Below are 27,604 nucleotides of genomic sequence, written 5' to 3' on the forward strand. Positions count from 1 at the left end.
AGATCTCTGTAAACCCAAGTGACAGTGTCCGGATTCTCCTTCAACTACCAGATTTTCCACTCCAAGTTGGCTTGCAATCTGTAAACCTTGTACAGCTGGCTAGTAACTCAGATCTCTGTAAACCCAAGTGACAGTATCTGGATTCTCCTTCAACTACCAGATTTTCCACTCCAAGTTGGCTTGCAATCTGTAAACCTTGTACAGCTGGCTAGTAACTGAGCTCTTGTTGAGTCACCCACCCCTACTGGACCAGAGAATAAGGAAATAAGAATGTTGTTCTTATCCCTCAAGATTCCACCAATTCTTTAAGGCCCTCAAAATTCAACTTAATTACCCCTTTTGGAGGAGTCCACCTTGCTTGTAATCTGGACTTCTTTGGAGATATTGATGCCACCGCTGCCCAACTCCTTTGAATATTTCACAGGAAAAGTCTACAAACAGTTCTGAGGTGTTCATCCATAGGATGGTTCTTGTCAGAATGCATTCCTTAACTTCCTCAGGACTCTTTTGTTTTTCTTCTTCCCAGATGGTCCAAACCGTGGCTGCTCTTATGCATTTCCACATAAGCTTCCCTCTCATCGTTGGCCATCCAAGAATTGACATATCAAAGAGCATATTTACATTAGGAGTCAGGTTCTACCTGCAGCCAAATAAAGAGAAAACCCAATTCCACACATCTGTAGCAAAGGAACAAGATATTAGTAAGTGGTAACAGTCCTCGTTTTGTACTTTACACATTGTGTACCAATCTGGGTTCAAGTACAATAAAGGTCTCTTCTTATACAAGTTATCCACAGTATTAATCTTACTGTGATATACTTCCCAACAAAAAGAAGTTATTCTGGGGGAATGGACCTGGACCAAATTTCCTTCACTGGGAAGGGGGTGGAGAAGAACAAAGGAACTTGACACATGTATAGGAGCCACTTGGTACCAAAGTCCAGATTCTACTATCTGGCTTTAGAGGATCCAAGCAAATAGCCTCCAATAAAGATAAAAGCTCTGACATGCAAGCACATTCCTCATCTCTTAGACCTCTACGAAACCCAAAATCCCAAATTGGAGACAACAAGGTTATCAAGGAGGGAAAGAAACCTAGAAATAGGCACTCTCTTATAAAGGGAAATGGAGTAAACGGAGGAAAAAAGATCTTTTCGGGGTTGATTGCCCACCCAGACATCTTCCCAAAAAGCACTGAAGTACCTGAGCAAACATCATACCTTACTGACTGGAGGAATTTTGGAAAAACACTAGAGATTGCCTTCCAAGGTGTAGTGAGTCGAGCCTGTCGAGATACTCCAGAAACCCAACCAGTTTCAGAACAGCCATGGATACTCTCCACCAACCAGTTTCTGGTTGAATTGTAATATTGTTTCTGTTATGGTGGCCACACCTCACACATCTGTTGGGCTGCTTGTATTGTTATACTTTGATGTAAGATTTTAGTCTTAATAAAATTCCATTACCTATCAAAAAAAAATTGCTTATTAGGTACTTCATGAGGTCATTGACACTCAAACAGCCCTTGGAGTGCTGTTTCTCATCCTCACTTGATATCTCCCTACTAGGCATTTGGCTTTCCTTGTCTATCTCTTTGCATACACCCTGCATTCAATCAAGATTTGAGCTTGTTCCCCGCCCCCGCCCTCATCTGAGAGTCTGCTTAGTTCGTCTATTTGCATTTTCTTACTACTGCTCTCCACAACCAGTGTGTATTGTAGAGCTTCAATTCAGCTTTCTCCCTGATCAGTTTTATCTTCCTTTTCATCATCCTCTAAGAAAAACAGCTCTGCGTTGAGGGTGTATTGTGTATCCTAACCCATCTTGCCACTTAGATTTAGATCAACACTCTCAACACTTTAATCCTCAGAGTAACTACCTTCATCATCCATTAACCTTCTTACAAAAAATTGAGGCACAACAGGAACAGGGTGAACTTGGAATGGTGTACAGTGTGATAAATGCGCCTAGCACCCTTGAAAGTTGAAACCTGCCCCTTGTATCCCTTCAAGAGAGTGGTGTACAGTCACAAGTGCTTGGATTCTAGTGATCACAAAGAACCTGAGAAGTATAATTCCATGGAAACAGCAGAATCACGCAATGACACAGAAAAAAATACCCTCGACAACAAACCACCCAAGGGATTCCCCAAGGAAAGAAAGAATATCGAGCACAAATGGTAAGTTGGTAACCATAGAAAAAGTAATTATTGGGAAAATCCTTGAAGAAAAATTATTGTTTGCAAGAACCATACTATGCAAAAATGGTGTGGATTTATTCAAACACATCTCTGTCAACCTAATTGTAATTTAGAATCAAGCACTACACTGATAGTCCTGTGGTTAAAGCTAAGGTTCCCAACATAGACACTATGGTTACTTATGAAAAAATAAAAAACATTGAGACTGTGGTTCAACCATTCAAAGTTTGACAATGTCATAATATCAAGGCTAACTCTGATCCATCAAAAAGAAAAACTCTATATAGTTAAATCCTAACAACCGTAGATGGGCTGCTTTGGCTTAAATTTCAGGCTCTTTCTTTCTTTGGATTCAGCTTACACAATCCCCTTTCTATAGTAAATGGTTCTGTTACCAACCAGACAAGGATCAGCAGTCTCTCTTCTCCATTTGCCATACATGTAAACCATAAAAAATCCCATAGTAATTACAGTCCCATTGTTGGATAAAAACATTGCAATGGCAGAATCCCAATTATCATTGAGGACAATGCAGAATGCTTCCATGCTCATTGGAAGACAGTTTCAACTACTGGGTTAGCCACATGAGGATCTCTTCAAGACTGATAATATATATATATATATATATGACACCAGTGATTGCTAGTCTATTATGTTAAACATATATCCTTGCTAATTATAAGTTCCTAAATCCAATGAAGAACAAAACTGAACATTGTAATCAAATATACCCTGTAAAGTCGTCGACCAAATTGATTGTAATATTTGGCTTCCAAAATGAAACCCATTCTGTAGGCCCATCATCTTTAGAATCATCTTGTGTTTCTTCGTTCACCTGCAATAACAAACAAGTATCTTCAGGGATACATAAAATAATTAGAAAAAAAAAACAGAAAACTAATTAAGGAAGATGATTGATAGACATGGAGATTTTTTTTCTTGATAGAAAAAATAAAATGTATTAAAATATAAGAAAAAGCATACACAGGCATTGAAGCCTAATAAAGAAAAAATAGAAAAAACAACAGGAACAAGTGGTGATAAAAAGGAATAGTCCAAGCATCTAATTAACAATTGATAATAAGACAAATAGTGCAAACATCAGAGTAAACAAAAAATTGATGTACCATGCCAATGGTCATCTACCCATTAACAAATTCATGATGCTTCAAGAAGTAATTATCCTTACTTGATATACTAGCCAAGGTTTAAAATATCAACAAGTGTGATACCAAAAAATTGTATATCGTGTGTTTTGAACCACCGATACTTTTTTCAGCCTGATAATTGAAAGTTAGTCTAATGAGGATGAGTTCTAAAACCGTTAACCCCCAATCTCACAGTATTTATTGTATAAAAAGACGGGCTTCATCCTCTTTTACCTTTCTCTTTTGTAAGATGTTTCATTTTATCTATGTGTCCTAGTTTAATTTTTAAGTTGGTTGTTCTTCTTGTTAGGTTACCTTTTGTTTATAAATGGTTGGAGGCAATGATATTGCACCGAAACACTAAAGAACTCTATATTCCTAGAATGTGAAGTTGCAATAATTGATTTAGTTTCTTGTTTGAAGAAATTGGTGGAGGCTCAACACTCAAAATCAGAGAAGACAAAAGGGTTGTGATGGTCTTAAACAGAGGCGGCAGGATGGTTTAAAGGTTTCCTCGATGGTAATCTGTTCACCATCACAGAGACAGGGTGGAAGGGAGAACTTAGTTTGTAGAGGAAGAAGTTTTTAGTGGAAAACGAAAAATGATAAAGGAGAGTTTATTCTGTTGATTGAATTTTTTGGCTTGGGTAAAAGGCAGGTTATTTGCTTTCCCATCAGGAAAGGAAAACAGGGGTAGTTGAAGGTGGCAAAGACTTTTGATGAATTTGAATGACTTTGGTTGGAGGGACAACACACACAGTGTAAAACCAACGGTATCACCAGATCTGCAACAATCCTCTGGAAACATTGGTGTCAAGGAGAAGCTGCTAGACTTGGGAGGTATATGCGGAAACGCCATCTGTTCAAGAATAGTAGCCGAAGGGAGTCTGGAGGATTGGAGAAGGAAGGTGATCATGTTAACTAAAAAAGTGTTGGACTGGGATGGAGTGTTACAGGACATAGTCAAAGTTTTGCCGGCAACGGAAAAGGCAATCCTTCACCCCTTTGGTGAACGGCAGCGGTATGGCAAATAATGTAGAAAATTTAATTCGAATTACCACAAGAGAAGGGACAACAGTGGTGGAGAACTGGTGCCCTTCCTGGAATTAGTTGGAGGTCGACGGTGATACCATCAGTTTGGAAGTATTGGGACTTCCATTCAATCTTTGGGCAAAGGAGGTCTTTCTCCAGATTGCTACACTAGGTGTTTCGTTACAAGAGGTGGATCTCTCTAACCTTCGTGCAGCAACCTTATGTATTCAATAGGGGTGTAAACGTTATCCGATAATTCGATTCCGAATTCAATATCCGACGTAATTGAATCAAATTTGAATGGTTCGATAACTTTAACGGTCGAATTCGAATTTATACATTTTATCGATTAGATTATCGAATTCGTGTTGATCCGATTCGGTAAAAATTCGAATTCGATTAATTATATACATTTATGATATATTAATAAATATAATAAAATATAAAGGTTAAAGTCATAAAGAGGGGTCATGTCGAGTCCATCAGAAAAAAGTTGACAGCTACAATTATATCATCTACTGTCATTCTCGATAAACCTCTCTCTCTCTCGCTCTCTCTCTCTCTCTCTCTCTCTCTCTCTCGTCCAATCATCCTTTCCTCTCCTATTTTTATTTTATTTTTGATATAAACCAGAAACCAGTTTCCTCTCCCGCTTTTAATTTCTTCCTCCTCTTCTCTTCCTCTCTCTCTCCCTCTGTCTTTTCTATTCGCATAGTAGCACTCCTCTTCTCTTCCTCTCCCTCTGTCTTTTCTATTTGCAAGCTGTAAACACCTACGAAAGCATCAGTGATAGCAATCGAGCACCGGTCACTACCATTTCCTTCACCGCTGCTCAAGCTCAAGCTCAACGCCTCAAGGCCCTCAACTGTCCAGCATCACCGGCCATCGTGCTACAACAGTCCAGCATCACCAGCCAACACTGCTCACTACCATTGCATTCGCACCACCGGGAACCCACGACTGCCGCTATCAATCTCCTGCCTCTTTTCTCAAGCTAATCACTTGTTTTTCTTTGCAAACTCAGTCTAGGCCTCATATCGATCGAACTCGAATCGAATCGAATATTCGATTTAATAATCAAATTCGAATTCAAATTTAAACATTTGATATCCATCGGATAGCGAATCGAATTCAAATATTGTTTTTTATAATCCGTTTCGAATTTGAATCTAGCCTGATTCAATTCGAATTCGATCCATTTACAGGCCTAGTATTCGAGATGCTAAGTCGGAGAAGATACCAAGATTGCTTGAAGTTTTCTCCAACGAAAGGTGGAGACAAGTATGGGTTGTGTAGGAAGTTGAATCAACACTCTGGGAGTGTGCAAGGAGAGAAGACGATGCTCACATGGCAAGACAAAGGCCACATGGCACAACAAGACAGGAAGCTTCAGACGTCAGACTTGGGTTTCCCCCAAAGGAAACTAAATCGCAGGGCTCGATTAATTTAGGCTCCAAATTACCTTTATTAATCGGGTTTTCAAATTAGTTTGAATTTCAAAGGGAGGGACATGTGTCCTACGTGGACATCTTAAAGGGGGAGTCTTTGGGAAATAAAAACTCCAGACCGGAGCTTAACCAAGGGGTCGGGCCAAGCTTTAAAGTAAATGCAGGTGACAAGTTAAACGTCACGTGTAGAAGTGGTAGTGAATCAATGGGGGATGCTAATTTGGGTGTATCATCGTCCCCATCAATCCCTGACAGTAGCTGTCAAAAGGGGCTGCCAAATTTGCAGTGGGCGAGATGCTACCCTTCTTGGCAGGACAAGCCTAACCCCAAGTATGCTAGACCAAAAGAGATTCAGAGCGATGAAGATGACGATGGGCAGTAGATTGATTGCAGTGATTCCAAGGAAGAGTGCTCCTTTGATGAAGAATCCAGTATTGAGAGTGTGGATGGGACAAAATATAAATCTGTTTGGGTTTTGAAGTGGATTACTGCATTGGTGCCTTGTTTGCAGCAAACAAGGTCAGTGATACTATGAACATAGAGAGGCCTTCCTTCGACAAACCTCTGTAGAAGTCTTGTGAGGATGAAGGGTGCCGACAAAGCTCAGGCTTTCAGAATGTCCTAAACCACATCCAGGATCAACAAGGTCCTTCCTGTGCCCTCTTGGTTAGGAAATCCCACTCTTGTGAACAGCTGAAGCAGGATGTTCAGATGGTGACTGAGCAGGGGATCTGTAAAGCTTCAAAGGAAACACCTTCAAATTCTGATCAGGTTACAGAAACCATGTGTCTTCCCCAAACAGATTTTCCTGATGCTTGCAACCCCAGGCCAGAGTCAAGGTGGTGTGGTCGTTGAAACACCTATTGTTGTTGATTTGCTCCCTCCTATGGTAGATGGTAACCCCTGCAGATGGTTCATTCCCTGTCCCTAATATGATTAAGCCCATGGATTTGAATAACTATGCTGAAAGTGTGGAAAGGGAACTTCTGGCTGGGGATCCAAAGTCTGTTTGGAGGGAGGGAAGTTTCTCCTAGGGGAAATAGGAGGGAGGAAGAGTACAGAGAGGAGGGAAGAAGGGCAAAGAAGAAAGAGATATGAGGAAGAATGAAACTAATCTGATTAAAGAAAAGGAAAAAAGTAGTGGGCAGGAAGATGTTTTTGCAGGAGGGAAGATGCACATGGAAGAGGACCAGCTGATGAATTTCACCAATAGAATGGGTTTTAACCCAGAAAAAACAGATGAGGAGATTGTTCGAAAAAAGGGGGTGGAAAAAGAAAGAAAAAAAAATGAATGAAGTGGAGAAATTAAGTAACGATGTTGAAGGGGAAAAAGAGTTTAGTGCTAGGGGAGAAGGAGGAAATGAGGCTTTTAGGAAGAAAGGGTATTTTTGGGTTTTCAATTAGTTCAATGAAGATCATCAGCTGGAATGTTAGGGGGCTAGGAAGTGCCACAATAAGGAGGTTGACTAAGGAGATGTTTAAGAAAGAAAAGTCAGATATAATTCTGATCCAGGGGTCCAAGATTCAGGAGGTTGATAGGAAGTGGATCAGGAGTTTGTCAATGGTGCTATGCACCAACTTGGGGTGCTTCAGGGGAATCATAACAGTCTAGAAGGAAGATATGTTCTCTTGTTGTGAAGAGCTAGTGGGAAGATTTTCAGTCTCAATGGTGTTGAAGAATAATCAGGATGGTTTTGATTGAGTCCTAACCAATGTTTCTGGACCAAATTCCTATAGAGAAAGGAATATGATGTGAGAAGAATTGGCAAATGTTAGAGGTCTATGGGAAGGCCCTTGGTGTTTAGGAGGTGATTTTAATGTGATAAGATATGTGGATGAATCGATTGGAGGAAGACAAAGAATTACCTCGAGTATGGAGAAATTCAACAGCTTTATTTAGGATTTTGAATTAAGACTTCCCACTAGGTCAATCCTGTTTCACTTGGTCCAATCTCCAGGCTAACCTGATTTGCTCAAGACTGGATAGGTTTTTAATGTCTCTCGATTGGGAAGAACATTGGAAGGATTTGAGGGGAAAGTCATTACCCAGAGTCGCATCAGATCATTGGCCAATCTGCTTGTTTCAAAAAACCATTGAGGGAAGCCCTTCTCCGTTTAGGTTTGAGAACATGTGGCTCACCCATCCAGATTTTAAGAAGGTGAAGGAGAGGTGGGATCCCCATGTGCCACAACCTATATGTGAAGGGCAAAAGTTTCTGAAAAGGCTGCAAAGATTAAAAGGGGAAATTAAAGAATGGAACGGGGTGAAGTTCGAAAGATTGGAAGAGAAAAAAGGCAGCCTGGTTTCACAAATTGAGGAGATTGACAAGAAAGAGCTCCAAGGTGTGTTAAAAGGTCATGATAGAGAAAGAAGATGGCCTCTAAAGTAGGAATTAGAGGATACCATGTTGAGAGAGGAGATTAACTAGAAGCAAAAATCAAGAGAGAGATGGATTAAAGAAGGTGATGGCAACACTAAGTTCTTTCACGCTTTAGCAAATGGCAGAAAAGAGAAAGAACTCAATTTCTTCTTTAGTAGTGTGAGGGGGAGGGGGCTGAAATTAAAAATCAAGAAGAAATTACTAAAACCGTTGCTGATCACTTCAGATCAATATTTGGTATACCAATCACTGAGAGATGGGGTTTGGGAGAATTGGAAGGGGGAAGCTTGGAAGAAAATCAAGTGATAGCCTTGGAGAAGAGGTTTGAGGAAAGTGAAGTTAATGAAGCCATTTTGTCTATGGATAGATCTAAGGCTCCTGAGGCTAATGGTTTCACTATGGCCTTCTATCAAGATTGTTGGGAGATGGGCTAATGGTTTCACTATGGCCTTCTATCAAGATTGTTGGGAGATGACTAAGAATGACTTGATGAAAGTGTTCAGGGAATTCCATAGAAGGGGAGTAATCAGTCCAGGGATGAACTCAACTTTCTTAGCTTTGATCCCAAAGAAGCAAGGTAATTGCCAGGAGACTTCAGACCTATACGCTTAGTGACCAATATTTATAAGGTAATTGCCAACATACTTTCTCTTAGGCTTAAAAAGGTGCTCCCCTCTCTCATCTCCCAATACCAAGGGGCATTCATCCAAGATAGACAAATTATTGATCAAATTATAATTGCAATTGAGTGTGTGGAGGCTCAAAAAAGGTTAAAGAGGAAGGGAGTGGCAATCAAGTTGGACCTGGAAAAAGCCTATGATCTTGTGGACTGGGACTTTTTTATCACTATAAGGAGAAGGTGTGGTTTTGGGGACTTATGGTGTAAGCAGATCAATGTTTTCAAAGCGCAAGGCGCAAAAAAGGCGCAGGGGTCAATTTGTGCCTGAGGGGCAAGGCGAGCCACACGCATTTTTGAAGCAAGGTGCGAAAATAAAAAAAAAAAAGCTAAAAATCAAAAAACATGACAGAAAATTCCAAAAAATGCCAAAAATTCAAAAAATATTAAACATAATATTAATAAAAAAATAAACTAAAATTTAAAAATAATGTTTTAAAAAACCTATTGTCTAAAATTAAAATACATAAACATAAGATGTAAAGCATACTCAAATGAGAATTTAAAAATAAAACCAAACATATAAAACATTTTCAAGCATGTAAAACCTCTAATCTCTTTTTTCACTCAATTGTAGTACTTCACTTAACTAACGTAATGTAAAACATATTACATTCCTGATTCTACAAGCCGGCTTTGTGCCACGCCCCTCGAGGCAAGCCCAAACAAGTCCACGTTAGGTCTTAAGTTCTTAGTTTTCACACAAAAAATAAGGATTTTATAGTTTTAATTGCTTTTCAAGAAGACATTTTATTAGAATGAATGAACGAACAACATTACCCAATTGGGGGTTCTCGGAGCCCCTAGCCCAGCCGTTATGTTCAAAAAAAAGCAAAAAAGCGCCAACTTTTCAAAAGGCGCACACCTGGGTTGAGGCGCAAGGATATATATATATATATATTAAAAAATGGGTTCCCGAAAACACTTGTAAACGTGTATTGAGGCACCAAAGATACAATACAATACACTCAATATGGGGTGTATTGTATCAAAGTTTTGATCCTTGATTGAATCCTCAAAGATTTCAGAACTTGAACCAATAAGCAAGGGAAGAACTTAAAATTTTGTCTAATCAACACATTTTCTTCTTATAGATCTTCTTCTTCTTCCACCTTTTCTTTTCTTCTTTTCCTATAACAAAAGTAGGGATTCAGCCCCTATATTTTTTTATTTTTTTTATTGGAAACGGTAACTTCATTAAATAACTTTCCAGTTAAGTACACCTGCCAACCCCTAAGTAGGTGTTGAGCCCCCAGTTATCTTTTCTTACAAAACTGCCCAGAACATACTCTCCCTCGCAATCCCTTGTTTAGCCAACGTGTCAGCTAAACCATTAGCTGATCTCCTTGTCCATTTGAAGCATGCACCAATCTCCCTTGTTATATTGTGGATTTTCCTTATGGGTTGTCTATAAATCCAGGCTCCCAACTTACCAGATTGCAGCCGCTCAATCAACAATTTAGAATCTCCCTCAATCTCAATTTGGTGTAACCCTAACTGTTTAGCATATCTTACACCTTGAAGCAAGGTCATCACCTCCGCTCTCAATGAGTCCCCCACTCCTATTGGTCCTGAGAACAAAGCCACAATTCTACCATTCTCATCTCTGAAAACTCCTCCAATACCTGAAGGGCCCGGGTTACCTCTTGAACTCCCATCAAAGTTCAATTCCACTCTTTGTTGTGTTGGTGGGGACCATAATTCCTGCACAATAGGTTTCATGGAAGTTGTAGAAGCCACCACTTCCCAATTCCTGTAAATGTCTTCATCTGAGAAGTCTTTAAACAAATCCAATGTTTTCAACCAATGAATAATCATAACAATTATTCTTTCTACAATTGCCTCCTTGGATTTCTCCACACCTTTAAAGATTCTATTATTCCTTTCTTCCCGAACTGACCATGAGATAGCTGCTCTTGTGGCTCTCCACATTAATCTTCCACGCCTCTTCAGTTGCTTGAAAAAGCGTGGATCAAAAAGGCTTGCCACATCTGGGGGAGGTGTCCACCTACAACCAAAGATAGAAGAGAACCAAGTCCAAATAAAACATACAAAAGGACAAGAAATCAATAGGTGTGTGATCGTCTCACCAAATCCCAAGTAGAGGCTACAAACATGGGGTGATAGGCAAACATTTGGCCATTTTCTTTGCAACATATCTAGAATATTGATTTTTTAGATAACCACCTCCCAACAAAAAGCCTGAACTTTTGGGGGTACAAGCTACACCAAATCTCCTTTGAAGGAAAGCTCCTTACAGGGTTTGATGATTGAATGAGGATATCAAAACCTGCGATCTTCTCCAAAGAGAGAAGCCTTTTTGGTGCCTATCCCCACACTGGTGTACCCTTTGTAAAGCTGATGGTGAGTCTTGTTCTCATTTACTTATATCTTGCCCTTTTATTTCTTCTATTTGGGAGTGGTTTCTCTCTTTATTTGGTTGCAGGTGGACTCCTCCATTGTGCACTCGTAGCCTCTTCACCTATGCAATTGATCGCCAAATCAAAAAGAGGGGAAAAATCTTGTGGAGGTGCACTAAGGCAGCAGTTTGTTGGACGATTTGGGAGGAAAGGACCCAAAGGATATTCGCTGAAAGAGAAAGAACTAGGGACACAATTATAGAAGTAGTTTCATTGAGGGTAGCACAATGGGTAAAAACAATGAATATCTTTGAGGATGTTTCAATAGAGACCATCATGAATAATTGGCAGGAGATAGTTGTCTCGGCTCCCAGTAAACTGAATATATGTCCGATGTGGACCCCTCCGATGGAAGGCTTTATCAAACTCAACTTTGATGGGAGCAGTGAAGGAAACCCAGGGCCATCAGGGATTGTTGGTGTGTTTAGAACAGAGACAGGTTCAGTGATAGCTCTTTTTTTCTAGAGCCATTGGATTTGGAGACTCTTTGAGAGCAGAGATTCAGGATCTCCTAGAGGAGGTGAAAAGGGCTAAGGAGTTGAATATAAATAAGTTGATTATTGAAGGTGATTCGCAAGTGGTAATTGGTTGGGTAAAGAAGGAAAACGACGGGTTATGGGCTTACATTAATGAAAAAAGACAATTCAAGTAGCTAAGGAGTTGAATATAAATAAGTTGATTATTGAAGGTGATTCGCAAGTGGTAATTGGTTGGGTAAAGAAGGAAAACGATGGGTTATGGGCTTACATTAATGAAAAAAGACAGTTCAAGTAGCTAACCCAAGGAATGGATGTGTAGGTTCAGTGGGTTAAAAGATGTGCTAATTCATTTGCAGATACTTTGGCCAAACAGCAGGTGGAAAGAAATCATTTGTTTTGGGCTACTATGTAATTATTGTTGGGGGTGGTAAGAGGGTTTACCTCCCCCACCTGTGTATCTTAATTGACTTATAAATTAATGAAAGTTTGTTGTTACTGATCAAAAAAAATGAGGATATCAAAAAAGGAAGAGCAAGTGAACACACCAGAAGGGGAAGGTTTCCAAATTCTACTGTCCACACAAGATTGATCCAGGTAAGTTGACCCTAGAAGTTTAATTAATTCATCCACCATTGCCATTTCCGACTCCCTTAGACCTCTCCTCAAACCCAAGTCTCAAGAGTTATCAGTAAAAACTGAAGAGAACACTTTTCTTTTATTTTCAGAAAGTGAATAAATAATAGCAGGGAACCTTTCATTGAGGGGAATGTCTCCAACCCAAGCATCTTCCCAAAACATGACCTTATTTCTTGCACAAGCATCAAATTTGACATAAGAAAAGAATGAAGGTAAAATACCATGAATAGATTTCCAAGGAGAGCACCGGGAAGCCTGGGGTCGACTCCTACATGCCAACCATTGTCTGCCAATCCATGAATGCTAATAATCACTCTAGGCCAAAGTCTGTCTTGTTCCAAAGGCAATCTCCACGACCATTTCCCCAATAATGTTGTATTTCTTAGCCTAAGATTCCCTATTCCTAGTCCCCCTTCATCTCTTTCTTCTAGAAACCACCTCCCACTTCACTCGGTGGTCTCTTTTGGTGTCTCTTGGTTCCCAAAGGAAGTCCCTTATAATCTTCTCTAGCTGGTTTGCTACTTTCACCGGTATCCTAAAGGTAGATAGGAAGTACATAGGTAAATTAGCCAACATTGACTTTATCAGGGTTATCCTACCTCTCAAAGAAATGTAGTTTTTCTTCCAATTCACAAGTCTCTTTGTAAATCTCTCAATCACTGGATACCAAAAACTATCCATATTAGGATTTCCTCCCAAAGGTACTCCCAGATATTGTAATGGCCAATCTCCTACCTCACACCCCCAACATTCCAGCTAATCGAATCACCTCTTCACTCCCTAAGTTTACTCCTGCCACACAACTCTTGCCCCAATTAATCTTTAGGTTAGAGATCCTCTCGAATTTATGGAATATCCTTTTTAGGTTCATGAGTTCTTCTGTTTTCCCATCACAAAACATAATAATGTCATTTGCAAATTGTAAATGTCTAACCACCACTTCATCCCTTCCAACTCTCCAGCCTCTAATCATATTGTTGGCATCGTCCCTTATGATCAACTCACTCAACACATCAGTTACCAGAGTAAAGAGGAATAAAGATAGAGGATCTCCTTGTCTTAGGCCCCTTTTGGCAAGAAAAAAAATCTCTTGCTGCTCCATTTACCAAAATTGAAAAATGACATGAAGTAATGCATCCCTTCACCCATTTACACCATCTCTCTACAAAACCCCTACGGTTAAGAATCTCCAATAGAAACTCCCAATCCACCATGTCATAGGCTTTCTCTAAATCCAACTTGCAATCCAGTCCCTTTTGTTATTCCTTCTTCTAACCTCTACACATTCATTGGCAATAAGGATTTGATAAATTATTTGTCTCCCAAATACAAAAGCCCCTTGATTTGGAGAAATCATCGAGGGAAGAACATATTTTATTCTTAGGGCTAAAACCTTGGAAATGATTTTGTACATGCTACCTATCAGACTTATGGACCTAAAATCCTTCAGCTGGATTGCATCCACTTTCTTTGGTATCAAAGCGATGAAGGTTGCATTTGCACCTGAGTTAAATTTGCCCCTCTCATAGAACTCATCAAACACCTCCATCAAGTCACCCTCAATTATTTCCCAACAACCTTGATAGAAAGCCATCATAAAACCATCAAGTCATGGGGCTTTACATCTAGCCATCGAGAAGACTGCATTTTTTAAACCCTCCAGTCCAGGTCCTCTAAGTATTCTCCAGACCTCATTGGACTCTCATAGAGTGTTTTGAAATGATTCACAAAGGCTTGGGCTATGTCCTCATCTCTCATTAATACTTGCCCATTCCATTCCAATTTCAACACTAAGTTTTTCCTCCTCCCATTTGCCAACATATGGAAAAAACTAGTATTGCCATCCCCTTCCCTGAGCCATTGACATCTAGATTCTTGCCTCCAAGTAACCTCCTCTTTTCTTAGGATGTCTTCCAACTCCTTCTTCAATCCCCATCTCTCTCTCCTCTCTTCTGAACTCAAACTTCTCTCAGCTTCCTCACCATCTAGCTCCTCTATTCTGCCTAGAATTTCCTTGTTTCTTTCTTTAATCTTTCCAAAACTCTCTTTATTCTACAACTTAATTCTTGCTTTCAACAATTGAAATTTCTTATAAAATCTATAACCCTTCCCTCTGAAATCCATTTGATCTTCCTCCCACCACTCCTTCAATTTTGGCAAGAATTCAAGGTGCAGAAGCCACATATTCTCAAACCTAAAATGGCAGGGGCCACCCCCCAATCTCTATTGGGTCAAACTTATTGGGTAGTGGTCTTAAACAGGTCTTGGCAGAGTTGTAACTACTAAGCCCCACCAAGCCACTTCCCAGTCAGTTGTGAATAGGAATATGTCCAACTTACAACAAGTGGGAACCTCTTGAATATTTGACCAAGTATAATTTTCCCTCTGAATAGGTAAATCCTGCAACTCAATGCTCTCTATGAAGAGGTTAAACTTCCTCATACTCATTATAATTCGGTGATTTGGGTTGTTTGATTCACTCAAAAATCTTATGACAATAAAATCTCCTCCCAAACACCAGGGTCCCTCCCATAGACCTCTCACTACTGTTAACTCCTCCCAAAGTCCCTCCCTTTCCTTATAAGAGGTGGGTCCATACACGTTAGTTAAAACCCATTCCCAATCATCCATCCTCCTCTTCAACTTGATGGACATTGAATACCTCCCAATTAACTCCTAACTACACTCCATCTCTGCATTTTTCCACAAATTTATAATTCCCCCTGAAGCCCACCAAGATTGTGCGTATGCCCAACTTATGTCTCTTGCTGACCAAATACTTCCTACCAAATCCTATCTATATCAGACAATTTAGATTCTTGAATCAACACAATATCTGGTTTTTCTCTTCGCAACAAATCCATAATCACTCCTCTTTTTCTTGAGCTTCCAAACCCTCTTACATTCCAGCTGATCAATTTCATGGAGACCGCGACAAAATACCCTTTAACCAAACAAACCACTCGCCGCTTCTTCTCCTTTTTTGCAACACTCCCTTTATCATAATCCACCTCACATCTTAGCCTTTCCACCTCACTTAATTTTTTCTTTCTCTGCTTTTTTACACCAGCTCCTTTAGAACTAGACTCCTCTAGCTTCTCTTTCTCCTCTTTCGACCCTTTTTCTTTATTTTCCCCTTTTGTTTTTTTGACCCAGCTTCTACATTTAATCTACCATCACCCTTTACTTCCTCTTCAACAATAGGATTAGGAGTGTCACCCTCCTCATCCCATTCAATTTGTCCAGCCATCTCTTCCTCCACCTGAATTCTAAGCAGTTCCATAATCAGCTCCCAAATTCTATTCCCGACTTCCATGTCTACATTTTCTGAAAATAACTCTCCTATCACCTCTGTTTCCTGTACTTGGTCATTCTGATTAGCAGACTGCATGGTTGGGTTAGTCTCCCCTATAGGCACAACAAACACAGGACTAGAAGAAACATTAGTAGCAACAAAAATCTGGTTCAAAGGAGACTTTTGTAAATAGATAGGAATTACGGGAGGATTTGGCGACCCTTTAACCCCAATCATTGAGCTAAAGTCAGAGGTATTACCTTCATAATCACCCTCTAGATAGTTAGCCGTGGGAACAGAACTCCGCTATTCTTTGTTCTAGATTTTACTTCCCCCGAGGTGGTACCTAATCTTCCTTCCCCTTTGTCAGGCTGGATTAAGAGTCTAGGAAGAGTAGTAGAAAGATCTTCATCAAACAGTAGTTTCACGCCATCTTCTGCTCCTTCCCCAAGTCGAGAGTGGCATTTGCTTTGAATACTTCCAAGGCTAAAACCTCCAGAGTTTTCTCCTTCCGTACTGTCTTCCAAACTTACCCACCCTGAACCTGAAGTTTCATCTCTGTTCTTTGTTCTATTGTACCTGGGATTCAGCTTCTCTGGACTAGTAGAGTAGGAAACCAGTTTCAGCACCCAAGCAAGCCCCAAACTAGAGCTTCTCATCGAGCCTGCAGCTGGAGAGTTGCGTCTGGAGGTAAAATTCGCCGCTGCTACAACAATTTGGGACGATGATACACCCAAACAATGGTCCACCAAAGGTCGACCTCTTTTTGTAGTCACATGATCACTTAAGTGATCACATGACGTCCTTCTTAATGGGCTAGGCTTAATTTGTCCAACAGCTCTTAAAGGGCCAGGCCTTTTCAGCACAGCAGCCCCCCATTCTCTACTAAAGTCACGTGCCTCTTTAAGTTTTCTTGTGACTGGGCCAACCTATTTAAGTTTTCTTGTGACTGGGCCGAACCATTCGAAGGCCCACCAGAATTTACTCCTCCCCCATTTGTCCCCACCCCAGGCCCTTTGTTTGAATTTGAATCTGTCACATCCCCAACTTATAATCTCATTAAAGCCTGAGCAAAAGTTTCACATCTGCCCATTGAATTTCTGACCTGCTGCTTCGAGTTCCCACAATAGGATCACAGCCTTCTGCCATCAATAGGAATAATCTGCAGTCTTTCTAATACCTTCAAAATTTGTTGAATCTCTTCACCCAGGGCTTTCCAATCTGTAACATCCATACTCATGGATAACACTAATTTGTTCTCCCATTCTGTTTTGCCTTTATTGATCCACATTCTCATTGACCCTAACCTTGCATCAATCTGAACATCCTTGTCTGTGTTGGTTCCCTTATTTTGTGTTTCCTTCCAGTCTGTTAATTCCATCTTCTCTTCAAGCTTCTTCTGACCCTCTTCCTTTCTGATTGGAGAACTTCGTCTTTCATACACTAACACCAGAAAATCCTACATTGCTTGTATTAGCTTATCCCAACCCGATGTTTCTCTCCCTTCAAGGAAGCAAGTGAACTGTTTCATACCATTTCCATAATATTCATAGATACCCACAAATCTTCCCTTGTTGTTTTCTCTTCTTTCAGCAGCATACCTTCTTCCTTCTTCCACAAGACTACACTTCCATTCTGTTGTTCTTAATGTTCTCTTCGCTCCCTCCAGGAATCCCTGAAGCTAATTGCATTGAAGGAATCCCTTCAAGGAAGCAAGTGAACTGTTCTTTCAGCAGCATACCTTCTTCCTTCTTCCACCTTGGATATATGGTTTTACTTCAAAAAAAAATAAAAATCCATCGCCTAGGCGACTAGGTGACAAGGCGCCCCCTGTCGCCTAGCCTCGCCTTAGCGCCTTAAAAACTATGGGATGCATGCAAACAAGTCACTATTCCGTTCTAATGAATGGAACTGCAACTAATTGCATTGAAGGGGCTAGAGGCCTTAGACAAGGAGATCCACTCTCTCCCTTTCTTTTTACTTTGGTAGCTATGGTCTTGAGTAAACTGATTCCAAAAGCTAACTCTATGCAACTAATCAAAGGCTGGTCAGTTAGGAGAGATTGAATTTTGGTCTCACATTTGCAGTTTGCAGATGATACCTTGATTTTCTATGAAGGGAAGAGCAGTGAAGATGTGGAAAACCTGAAATTAGTTGTCAAACTTGTTTGAAAGGATCTCCAACTTGAGAATCAATCGGTCTAAGAGTCTAGTGGTTGGCATCAATTTGGAAGAGAGTGAGTTGAGAGATTTGGCTGCATTGTTGGGTTGTGAGACTGAAGATTGGCCTTTGTGATATCTGGGATTACCCCTTGGTGGAAACCCTCAATCGGTCAGTTTTTAGAACCTAATAGTTGAAACGTTTGAAAAAACATTGGCAAGTTGGAAGAGGAATTATATTTCTTTGGGAGGGAGAATCACATTGATCAAATCCACCTTGGCAAATCTTCCAGTCTACTACATGTCGGTTTTTAGAATGCCCCAAACCCTGATAAGAATAATTGAGAAAATTATGAGGGATTTTTTGTGGGAGCCTGGGGAAGGGAAAAATGATCATTTGATTAGGTGGAAGAAGGTGAAGCAATTAAAAGGTGAAGGGGGTTTGGGAATTGGAAATGTAAAACTAAAGAATGTAGCTCTATTGAGCAAATGGCTTTGGAGGTTCCCCAAAGAAAATGAGAAATTGAGGACTAGAGTAATTTCAAGTATCCATGGGCAATCAAGCAACGGTTGGGATGCGAGCTGCCTACAGAGAGCTACCTTGGCTGCACCTTGGAAGGCCATCCACGACACTCTTCCTTTGTTTCTTCCCATATAAGGTATGAGTATATGACTTGGCTTTGGGTCAGAAAATCAGATTCTGGGAGGACATCTGGATTGGGGACCCCCCTTGTCAGGGGCCTTCCCTTCCCTCTTTGCTCTTTCCAGAGTCAAGGATAAAACCTATTAGTGAATTTATCAGCTCTTCTTCTTCCTCTTCAAACTTGAGTTGAAATTTGGTTTTACTAGAAATCTAAGAGAATCTGAAATCTCTAGTATCTCTACCTTGGTTAACTTGTTGAATTCAATAGTTTTGGGGGATAGTGTTTCAGATTCTAGAGTCTAGGCCCTCAATCAATCAGGTTCTTTTTCTTGCAAATCTTTCTTGAACTCTCTTGTTGCCACCTCCTCCTCTCCTTTCCCTGTTAAGGGCATTTTCTCTCAACCCAATCCTCCTAAAGTCAGTGCTTTCTATTGGGAAGTTTTCCATGTTCCACCAACACTTGTGACTTGCTTCAGAGAAAAAGACCAAAGTAGTGTTGGTCCCCAAACTGGTGCTCCTTATGTAAGTTGAATGGTGAGACAGCTTTTCACCTCTTTATCTCCAGTCCTTTTGCTAACTTTATTTGGGAGTGGTTTTCCTCTCTGGTTGGTTGCAGATGGAATCCTCCTGCTGATCTGGAAGGTCTTTTTAGTTCCAACATTTTCAAGTGCTCTAAAAAGAGAGGCAAAGTGATGGGAAAATGCACTAGAGCAGCAGTGGCTTGGACAGTCTGGGAGGAAAGAAATCTGAGGATATTTGATGATAAGGAAGAGGTAGAGATGCTGTTATTGAAGTGATAGCTATAAGGGTGGCACATTCGGTGAAAACTTTGAAAATATTTGCAGATTTTAAGACAGAAGATTTCTTCAGAAAATGGGTAACAATCGCATATATTGCTTCTAGAAGACCTATTGTAACTGAATTAAGGCCCCCTCCAGATGTTGGATGGAAGAAACTAAACTTTGATGGTAGCTGTTTGGGAAACCCTGGCCCATCAGGCATTGGTGGGGTAACAAGAGAGGAGAATGGAAATACCATTGCCATGTTCTTAGGCCCTATCCAGCATGGTGATGTGGTGAATTCAGTATTGAAGGCATCAGGGCAGCAGTGTTTGGTGTTGAGAAGCTAAAGAGTTGGGGATTAATAGGTTGATTATTGAAGGGGACTCAAAAGTAGTTGTAAACTGGCTGAAAAAAAGAGGAAGGAGCAATCTGGGGATTAAGAAATGAGTTCAGGTGCTTTAAGCAGGCTTCTAAAGATATGGAAATTCACATAAGATGGATTAGGAGGTCAGCTAATAGCATAGCCAATGCCTGATGGTCTAGCCAAGCAAGAAGTCCAAAGGCAATCTCTGTTCTGGGCTATATTATAGCTGTTTGGGTCTTTTGGGGCTTGTCTGTAACTAATGAATTTTTTTGCTGGGTTAAAAGTTGGGGTCTGTATTGTAATTAATGGGGTTTATGTGGACTTTTTGTCTACCCACAATTTCTTTTTTACACATTCTGTTAATTTAATTAATCTTTTCTGTGTTGTTGATTAAAAAAAATACTCTATATTCCTTGTTGATCAGTGAGGATTACTTTGTTAGCTTCAGTCTGTAAGTTTTTATTTATGCTGGCTTAGTGGATATGGTTAGGCTTATAATTTGGTTAAATTTGTAATTTACTATACTTGTCCATATAGCATCTCTGTGGTTTTAGCAGTTTATGTCAATGGAATGTGCTTATGAGTTATGCCCAGTTATGCAATGGTATTAGTTACCAAAACAATTATTAGATTTCAGAATTTAATTTCTTTAATTGCATTGGTTCACTATTGTATTCTTGTATTGATGATTTAATGTGTGTATTTTGTTGAATTAGCATGTTCTTGGATGTGTATGAGACTCAAATTATTGAAACTTAAAACTTGAAAAGACTCAAATTATCATCAAGGTTTAAAATTTCGATACGATACGCCCAATACAGGGCGTATTGTATCATATCTTTGAAAAACATATACGGGATACGCATGGAAATCAGACGTCTCGTCTTTTTTTCATGCGTATCGGACCCACATCAGGCCGTATCAGGGGCGTATAGGGGCGAATCGAGGGTGTATTGGGGTGTATCAGTAGCATATCGACGAATAAGATACAGCCAAAAACTGAAAAAAAATAAATAAAGGGGAAAAGCAAGCTTCTTTTCCCTGAAATAAGCCTTCTTTCATCCCCCAAATGACTCTAAAACTCAAAACCTCTTTCCTAAATTCCTAGAGTGCTAGATTTGCAAAAATTTGCAAGAAACAAGTGTGAATTGTTAAGTTTTTAGAAAACTTTTCAAATTTTGAAAAAATATGGCAAAAATAGGTAAGTTTTTTCAATTTTTTATAATATCTTCTGATTTCTTTTTTTCTTGAATGTTTAAATTTATGTTGATCTACATTTCTTACATTCAAAATCATAATTTTTTTGTGTTATTAATAAATTTATGGAAATTTCATGAAGATATTTGGGGAAAATATAAATTAATAAAAAATTTAAAAATTTAATTTTTTTTCTGCCTATAAAGACTAAATATGTTTTAGATCTATGGATTTATCTATCATATCCATAGAGCAATTGAAATTTCTTCTCTAGTATTTTTTTATTTTTTATATTTTCAGAATTAAAAAATAAATAATAATTAATTATATTTTATCATTTGATCACAATGATTGAATATACTATAATTCTATGGATGATCTATCATATCCATAAAGCAATTGAAATTTCTTCTTTAATAACTATTTTCTTAATATATTATATATTGTTTATTTATTTTTTATAATTTTTTAAAATAAATAATAAATAATTATTGATTATATTTTCACTTAGAAGTTGTGCTAATGCATGTTTTATGGTTGGAAAGAAGAGTTCAGTTTTTCCAATCCCATAAAACATTAAAACTTAAGAATTATAATTTATAAATTATAGTTAAGCATAGGATTTTTAATAAAATTATAATTAACTACAATATATTTCTTCATAAAACCATTAAAATATATTAATTTAATGTATATACACCTCATTGAGGTCTTATATTTAGTGTTGTTGATGTATTTTTATGATTTATTCAAGTATTTATAGTGTTTCCAAGCGTATCTATGTGTATCTTAGCTTTTCTCCGATACGCATGTGTATCCAAGGCGTATCCCGATACGTTTCTTAAAATTGCCTTTCCGATAAACTTGGCGTTTCCGATACTTTGAACCTTGATTATCATGTTCTTGTATTGATGATTTGGCTTAAATTATTGAAACTTGAAAGACGAAACATTAGGAATTAGAAAATTAGATAACCTTTTAGTTCTTTTTTGTTGAGCCTTGGGAATGAAGAGTGAAGACATGAACACGATGCCATGTAAAGTTCATATATATAAGTAGAAGATCAAGACTGTAATCAGTCTTGAATCCTAATAGGTTTTAGGTTTACAAAATAGAAGAAAAGTGAGGGAAAAAAGAGAGAATAGAAGAGGAACAGGAGAACACAAGTGGTTGAAAGGAGGAACAGATTCTAACAGATTTGTCGCCGCCACTTTCTTATTATTTATAGGTTATGTTTAGTACACAATGGAAAGGACACATCTGCCCTTAGTACTTACATAATAAATAAAGTAAATAAAGCTGAAATAAATAACAACTGAATTAACAAACTGACACTACTATAACTGAAACAAATAACTACACATGCTGTCCTACGAACACAGTGGGGACCACTGCAATGGGGCCCACATCAGTGTTCTCTACACTCCCCCTCAAGTTGGGAGTAGATATCTATCATTCCTAACTTGGATAGGTCTGTCTCTAACTTCTTCCTTGGTACAGCTTTGGTGAGGATATCCGCAAGCTGCAATATTAGATGTGATGTACGGAAAACACACTTCTTGTGATGTGACCCTTTCTCGCACAAAATGTCGATCAACTTCGATGTGTTTAGTTCTGCCATGCTGCACTGGGTTGTGGGCTATATTAATAGCTGCCTGATTATCACAATACAACATTAAGGGCTTTTCATAGTCAATACCCAACTCTTCAAGTAGTGACCTCAGCCATAAGATTTCAGCCACTCCATTAGCCATTGACCTGTATTCCGCTTCAGCACTGGAGCGGGAAACAACACTCTGCTTCTTACTCCTCCAAGAGACAAGGTTACCTCCCACAAGGGCACAATATCCAGAGGTAGACCTTCTGTCATCAACACTCCCAGCCCAATCGGCATCTGTATAGACTTCCACCCTCATGTGATTATTGTTCTTGAGCAGTATACCTCTACCCGGGCATCTCTTCAAGTATGCTAATATTCTCTCTGCCGCAAGAAGATGAGAAGTTCTAGGGGAGTGCATGTACTGGCTAACAACACTAACTGCATAGCTGATATCCGGCCGAGTGAGGCAGAGATATAGGAGCTTTCCAACCAACCGTTGGAACATAACTTTGTCTTCAAGAGGCTCCTCGCCCTCTGCACTAATCTTGTGATTTTGTTCGATGGGTGTATCAGCTGGCTTAACCCCCAACTTTCCAATTTCTGCCAACAGATCTAGAACATATTTTCTCTGAGAGATAAAAATCCCCTGCTTGGATCTAGCAACCTCAATACCCAAAAAGTACCGTAGTGCACCAAGATCTTTCACCTCAAACTCTTGATGAAGGAGCTGTTTGAGGGACTCAATCTCATGATTGTCATTTCCTGTCACCACAATATCATCAACATATACTGCAAGTAGTGTTAGAGAGGACTCCACCCTCTTGATGAATAGTGTATGATCTGACTGAGCCTGTACAAAACCAAACTTTCCAAGGACTAATCTGAACCTATCAAACCAATCTCTAGGTGACTGCTTCAAACCATACAATGCCTTGTTTAGTCGGCAAACCTTCTTACCTGTCTCAATATCTTAGAATCCAGGAGGCAACTGCATGTAAACCTCTTCCTGTAAATCTCCATTCAGAAAAGCATTTTTAACATCCATCTGAAACAAGGGCCAAGAATGATTTGCTGCAAGGGATAACAGAACTCGGATGGTAGTCATCTTGGCTACTGGGGCAAAGGTCTCCAAGTAGTCTATACCATAAGTCTGAGTGAACCCCTTTGCAACCAGCCGGACTTTGTACCTTTCGATAGAGCCATCAGCATTATGTTTCACAGTGAACACCCATCTGCATCCCACCGGTTTCTTTCCTTTTGGTAAGTCAACCAGTGCCCAAGTATTATTCTTCAACGGGGCATCCATTTCAACTTGCATTGCATCTTTCCATTCTGCAACTGATAAGGCTTCTTGCACTGTTCTTGGAATAGGGACATCGGCAATGGAAGTAAGATAGAACCGGTAAGATGGAGACAGACGATCATAGGATAAGAACTGTGAGATGCTGTGAGTTGTAGAAGTGGTGCAATGTCATTTCCCTTTGCGAATGGCAATATGGAGATCAAGGTCATCCACAAGAGAGGAAGTGGCAACAGTGAGGGGTATCTCAGTAGGCTCTGGATCTGGAGCCGCAGAAGGATCTGGAGCTAGTCAGGACTTCCGATGACTGGGATCAACTTGCCTGCATCGCCTGTGATAGACTCTCAACTCCGTCTCCCTCTGACCACCCTCACCACTACAACCTTCATCATCCAATGGAATAGGTAAAGGAACAGCCCCACTTCCACTCTCACTGCTCTCCCCCTGAGGAGAAACCCTAGGATAATAGGGTGTCTCCTCAAAGAAGGTGACATCCATGGAGACAAACCGTTTCCCTGAAACCGGATCATAGCAGCAAGAGCCCTTTTGAGTTTGTGCATAACCAAGGAAAATGCATTTGGAGGCCTTAGGTTCAAACTTGAAATGATGAGGCCCGAGAAGCTGAACGAAACAGGTACAACCAAAGGTTTTAAGGGGAACAATGAACAACTCCTCGTCTGGGTATAGAAGGGAAAAGGGGGTTCTCATATCAAGAACCCGGGAAGGAACTCGATTAATGAGATAAACTGTCGTGAGGATAGCATCACCCCAAAAGCGAATAGGTACATTGGAGGTAAACATAATGCTTCTAGCCACCTCCAAGATATGCCTATTCTTCCTTTCAGCAACATCGTTCTGCTATGGTGTATAAGGGCAAGTGCTCTGGTGAATAACTCCATGGCTAAGAAGGTAGGAGGTCAATGGTTGAGCAAAGTATTCCTTTGCATTATCAGATCTAAGGACTTTGATTTTGGTCCCAAACTGAGTGAGAACCATCTGATGGAAGTTTTGGGTCAGAGCAAGAACCTCATCCCGAGAGCGCATAAGATAGACCCAAGAAAACCGGGTATGGTCATCAACAAACAGTAGAAAATATCTGTACCCACCCATCGAAGAGATATGATATGGCCCCCAAACATCAGTATGCACAATATCAAAAAAGGAATTACTCCTTTTATTACTTAAAGAATAAGAGGTTCTACAATGTTTGGCAAACTCACAACTCTCACACCTCAACTTTGATAACTCAACAGACTCAAATAAAGCAAGAAACAGACTTTTCAAAGACTTAAAAGACAAATGACCTAATCGGTTATGCCAAAGTATAACCAAACTCATAGATTGGGAAACAAAAGACTTCTTGTCCATTGACTCCTCCCGACGAGAACTCTCTCCAAGCAGATAGATCCCGTTCGTCTCACGGCCAGTCCCAATCACCTTTCTCATCTCCAAATCCTGAAAAACACATCGGTCAGGGAAAAAGGTTACTGAACAGTTCATGTGTTTGGTAATACTACTAACTGAAAGCAGGTTAGTATCAAGTTTAGGAACATGCAAGAGAGAAGATAAAGAGATGGTATCCGACAGCTTGATGTCCACCTTGCCCGAAATGGGAACAAGAGAGCCATCAGCAACGGACACTATATCTCGGCCAGAGGACAAGTGATAAGAAGTGAACAAAGATGGCAAGCTAGTCATATGGTCAGATGCACCTGAATCTATTACCCAGCAGTGGTCAGTATTACCTAGAGCTGAAGCATGGTAAGCTGAGGCTCGAGTACCTGAATGTGCAAATGCAGATGTGGCAGGAGCTGATGGTGACTGAGATGGTTGAGTTGAACTCCCAACTTCCTTTTCCAACTGTTTGAGGGCAGCCCGAACAGCAGCTAAAGTCTCTAGGGATGTGCCTGATGAGGATGCTGAATCAGTGTTCACAGCCACATGAGCATTACCCTTCTTATTTCTTAGTTTTGCTGGGACCAAGTGAGGATGTAGCTTCCAACAAGTATCTTTTGTGTGCTTGGGTTTCTTGCAATGTTCACATACCAGATCACGTTTATCTTCCTTCTTCCGGTCCCTTTCTGAGTCACCCCCTGGCTTAGGTTTAATAGCTGTCAAGGCTAGGAAAGAGGGCTGAGGCTGCATCATGACTTTCCTCCTGGTCTCTTCACTATGCACCAGGGAGTATGCTTGAGAAAGGGTTACACTATCTCTTGTCAATATCTGTTGTCGCACAATGTCATAATCTGAATCCAAACCAGCCAGAAACTCAAATACCCTATTCGTCTCGACTTGCTTTCTGTGAGTTTGTGCATCTTTGGGACTCTCCCACTCAAGGGTCTCTAGATGGTCAATCTCATGCCACAAGGATTTCAAGATAGAGAAGTAGACAGAAACTGGCTTCTCTCCTTGTTTAAGGTTGTTCACCTCACACTTCAGTTCATAGGCTCTGGCAACATTAAGGGGTTGGGAATAGGTTTCTTTCACAACATCCCATATCTCTTTGGTTGTCTTTGCCCACAAGAAATTTCGACTGATATGTGGCTGCATAGAATTACACAGCCATGCCATAACCAAATAGTTCTCTTGAACCCACTTGGTGTATGTTGGGTCCTCCTTGGAAGGTTCTTTCACATCTCCCAAGAGGTAACCCAGTTTTCCCCTTCCTCCAATAGCCATCATGGTTGATTGAGCCCACTCCAAGTAATTTGACCCATCAAATCTCATAGTTGTAATCTGAAACCCGGTTTCAGATACACCACCAAAACTGTTGTTTCCAAAACTACTTTCTCCCTAACCCTTAAACTCCATCTTTGATCAAGAATCAGTGGCTACAAACTGTTAGAGCCACTACTGATGTACCAGGAAACAGAGTAAAACAAGCAGGTCTGAAATCTGATCTGAAACCAACACAAAACTGATATGAAATCTGATCTGATCTGAAATTTGATCTGATCTTATCTGATTTGATCCAAAATCTGATCTGAAAACAATCGCCTATCACAGTATATGCAACCTGTCAATCTGAGATGTTATTTTCTGAAATCACTACTATGGGGCCCACTGTTGCGAGAGCAAAATTAGGGTTTCAACTGTAGGTCTGAAAAAAGTGCGCAGCTGCACTCTCCAAACAGTCCACACAAGTGGGACTTATCGTAGGGCAATATGAAACCCTAAAAACTAATCACCTCTGAGAGGGGGGGTTCGGCCCAACAGTCAAACCCTAGAAACGAACTTAAACACAGTTCGGCAAGTCAAACCCTAGAAACAAACTGGAACACAGTTCGGCCCCTCCTTCTAGACAGGTTTAACTTATCTCGACTGATTGCAGTCTCTGAAACTCAATAAAAAAAACACTTATGTACTTTCGGTTTACTGTCTTCTAGGATTACCTGAACCCTAACCTTCGCTGCTTCTTCCTGATTACCAACTCTCTGCAAACCGGGGCAAGTCTTCAACTGCTGCAAACCTCTTCTGGTAATCTCCAAGATTCAGCCACCGAATACTTCTTCAAAGCTTCCAACCCTAGCTAGTTCTCATGTGGTTGGCTGGACTAGACACACATGAGAAGCCCTAGATAGGCTCTGATACCAAGTAGAAGATCAAGATTGTAATCAGTCTTGAATCCTAATAGGTTTTAGGTTTACAAAATAGAAGAAAAGTGAGAGAAAGAAGAGAGAATAGAAGAGGAACAGGAGAACACAAGTGGTTGAAAGGAGGAACAGATTCTAACAGATCTACCGCCACCACTTTCTTATTATTTATAGGTTATGTTTAATACACAATGGAAAGGACACATCTGCCCTTAGTACTTACATAATAAATAAAGTAAATAAAGCTGAAA

At 40.0% G+C, this 27,604-nt stretch overlaps 1 protein-coding gene across 1 annotated transcript in view; it reads right to left on the bottom strand.

The window, feature by feature from the left end:
* LOC104593955 (uncharacterized) overlaps positions 1 to 27,604 on the bottom strand; it is a 61,412-nt gene that overhangs the window by 25,880 nt on the left and 7,928 nt on the right. Inside the window, exon 5 of the mRNA XM_010254070.3 lies at positions 2,932 to 3,035. Within this exon, the coding sequence (XP_010252372.1) occupies positions 2,932 to 3,035 (104 nt within the window). The remainder of the gene's footprint in view (positions 1 to 2,931; positions 3,036 to 27,604) is intronic.

Source organism: Nelumbo nucifera, chromosome 5 (genome assembly GCF_055504915.1).
Source record: "Nelumbo nucifera cultivar China Antique chromosome 5, China Antique-T2T, whole genome shotgun sequence".
In the NCBI taxonomy this organism is placed as follows: domain Eukaryota; kingdom Viridiplantae; phylum Streptophyta; class Magnoliopsida; order Proteales; family Nelumbonaceae; genus Nelumbo; species Nelumbo nucifera.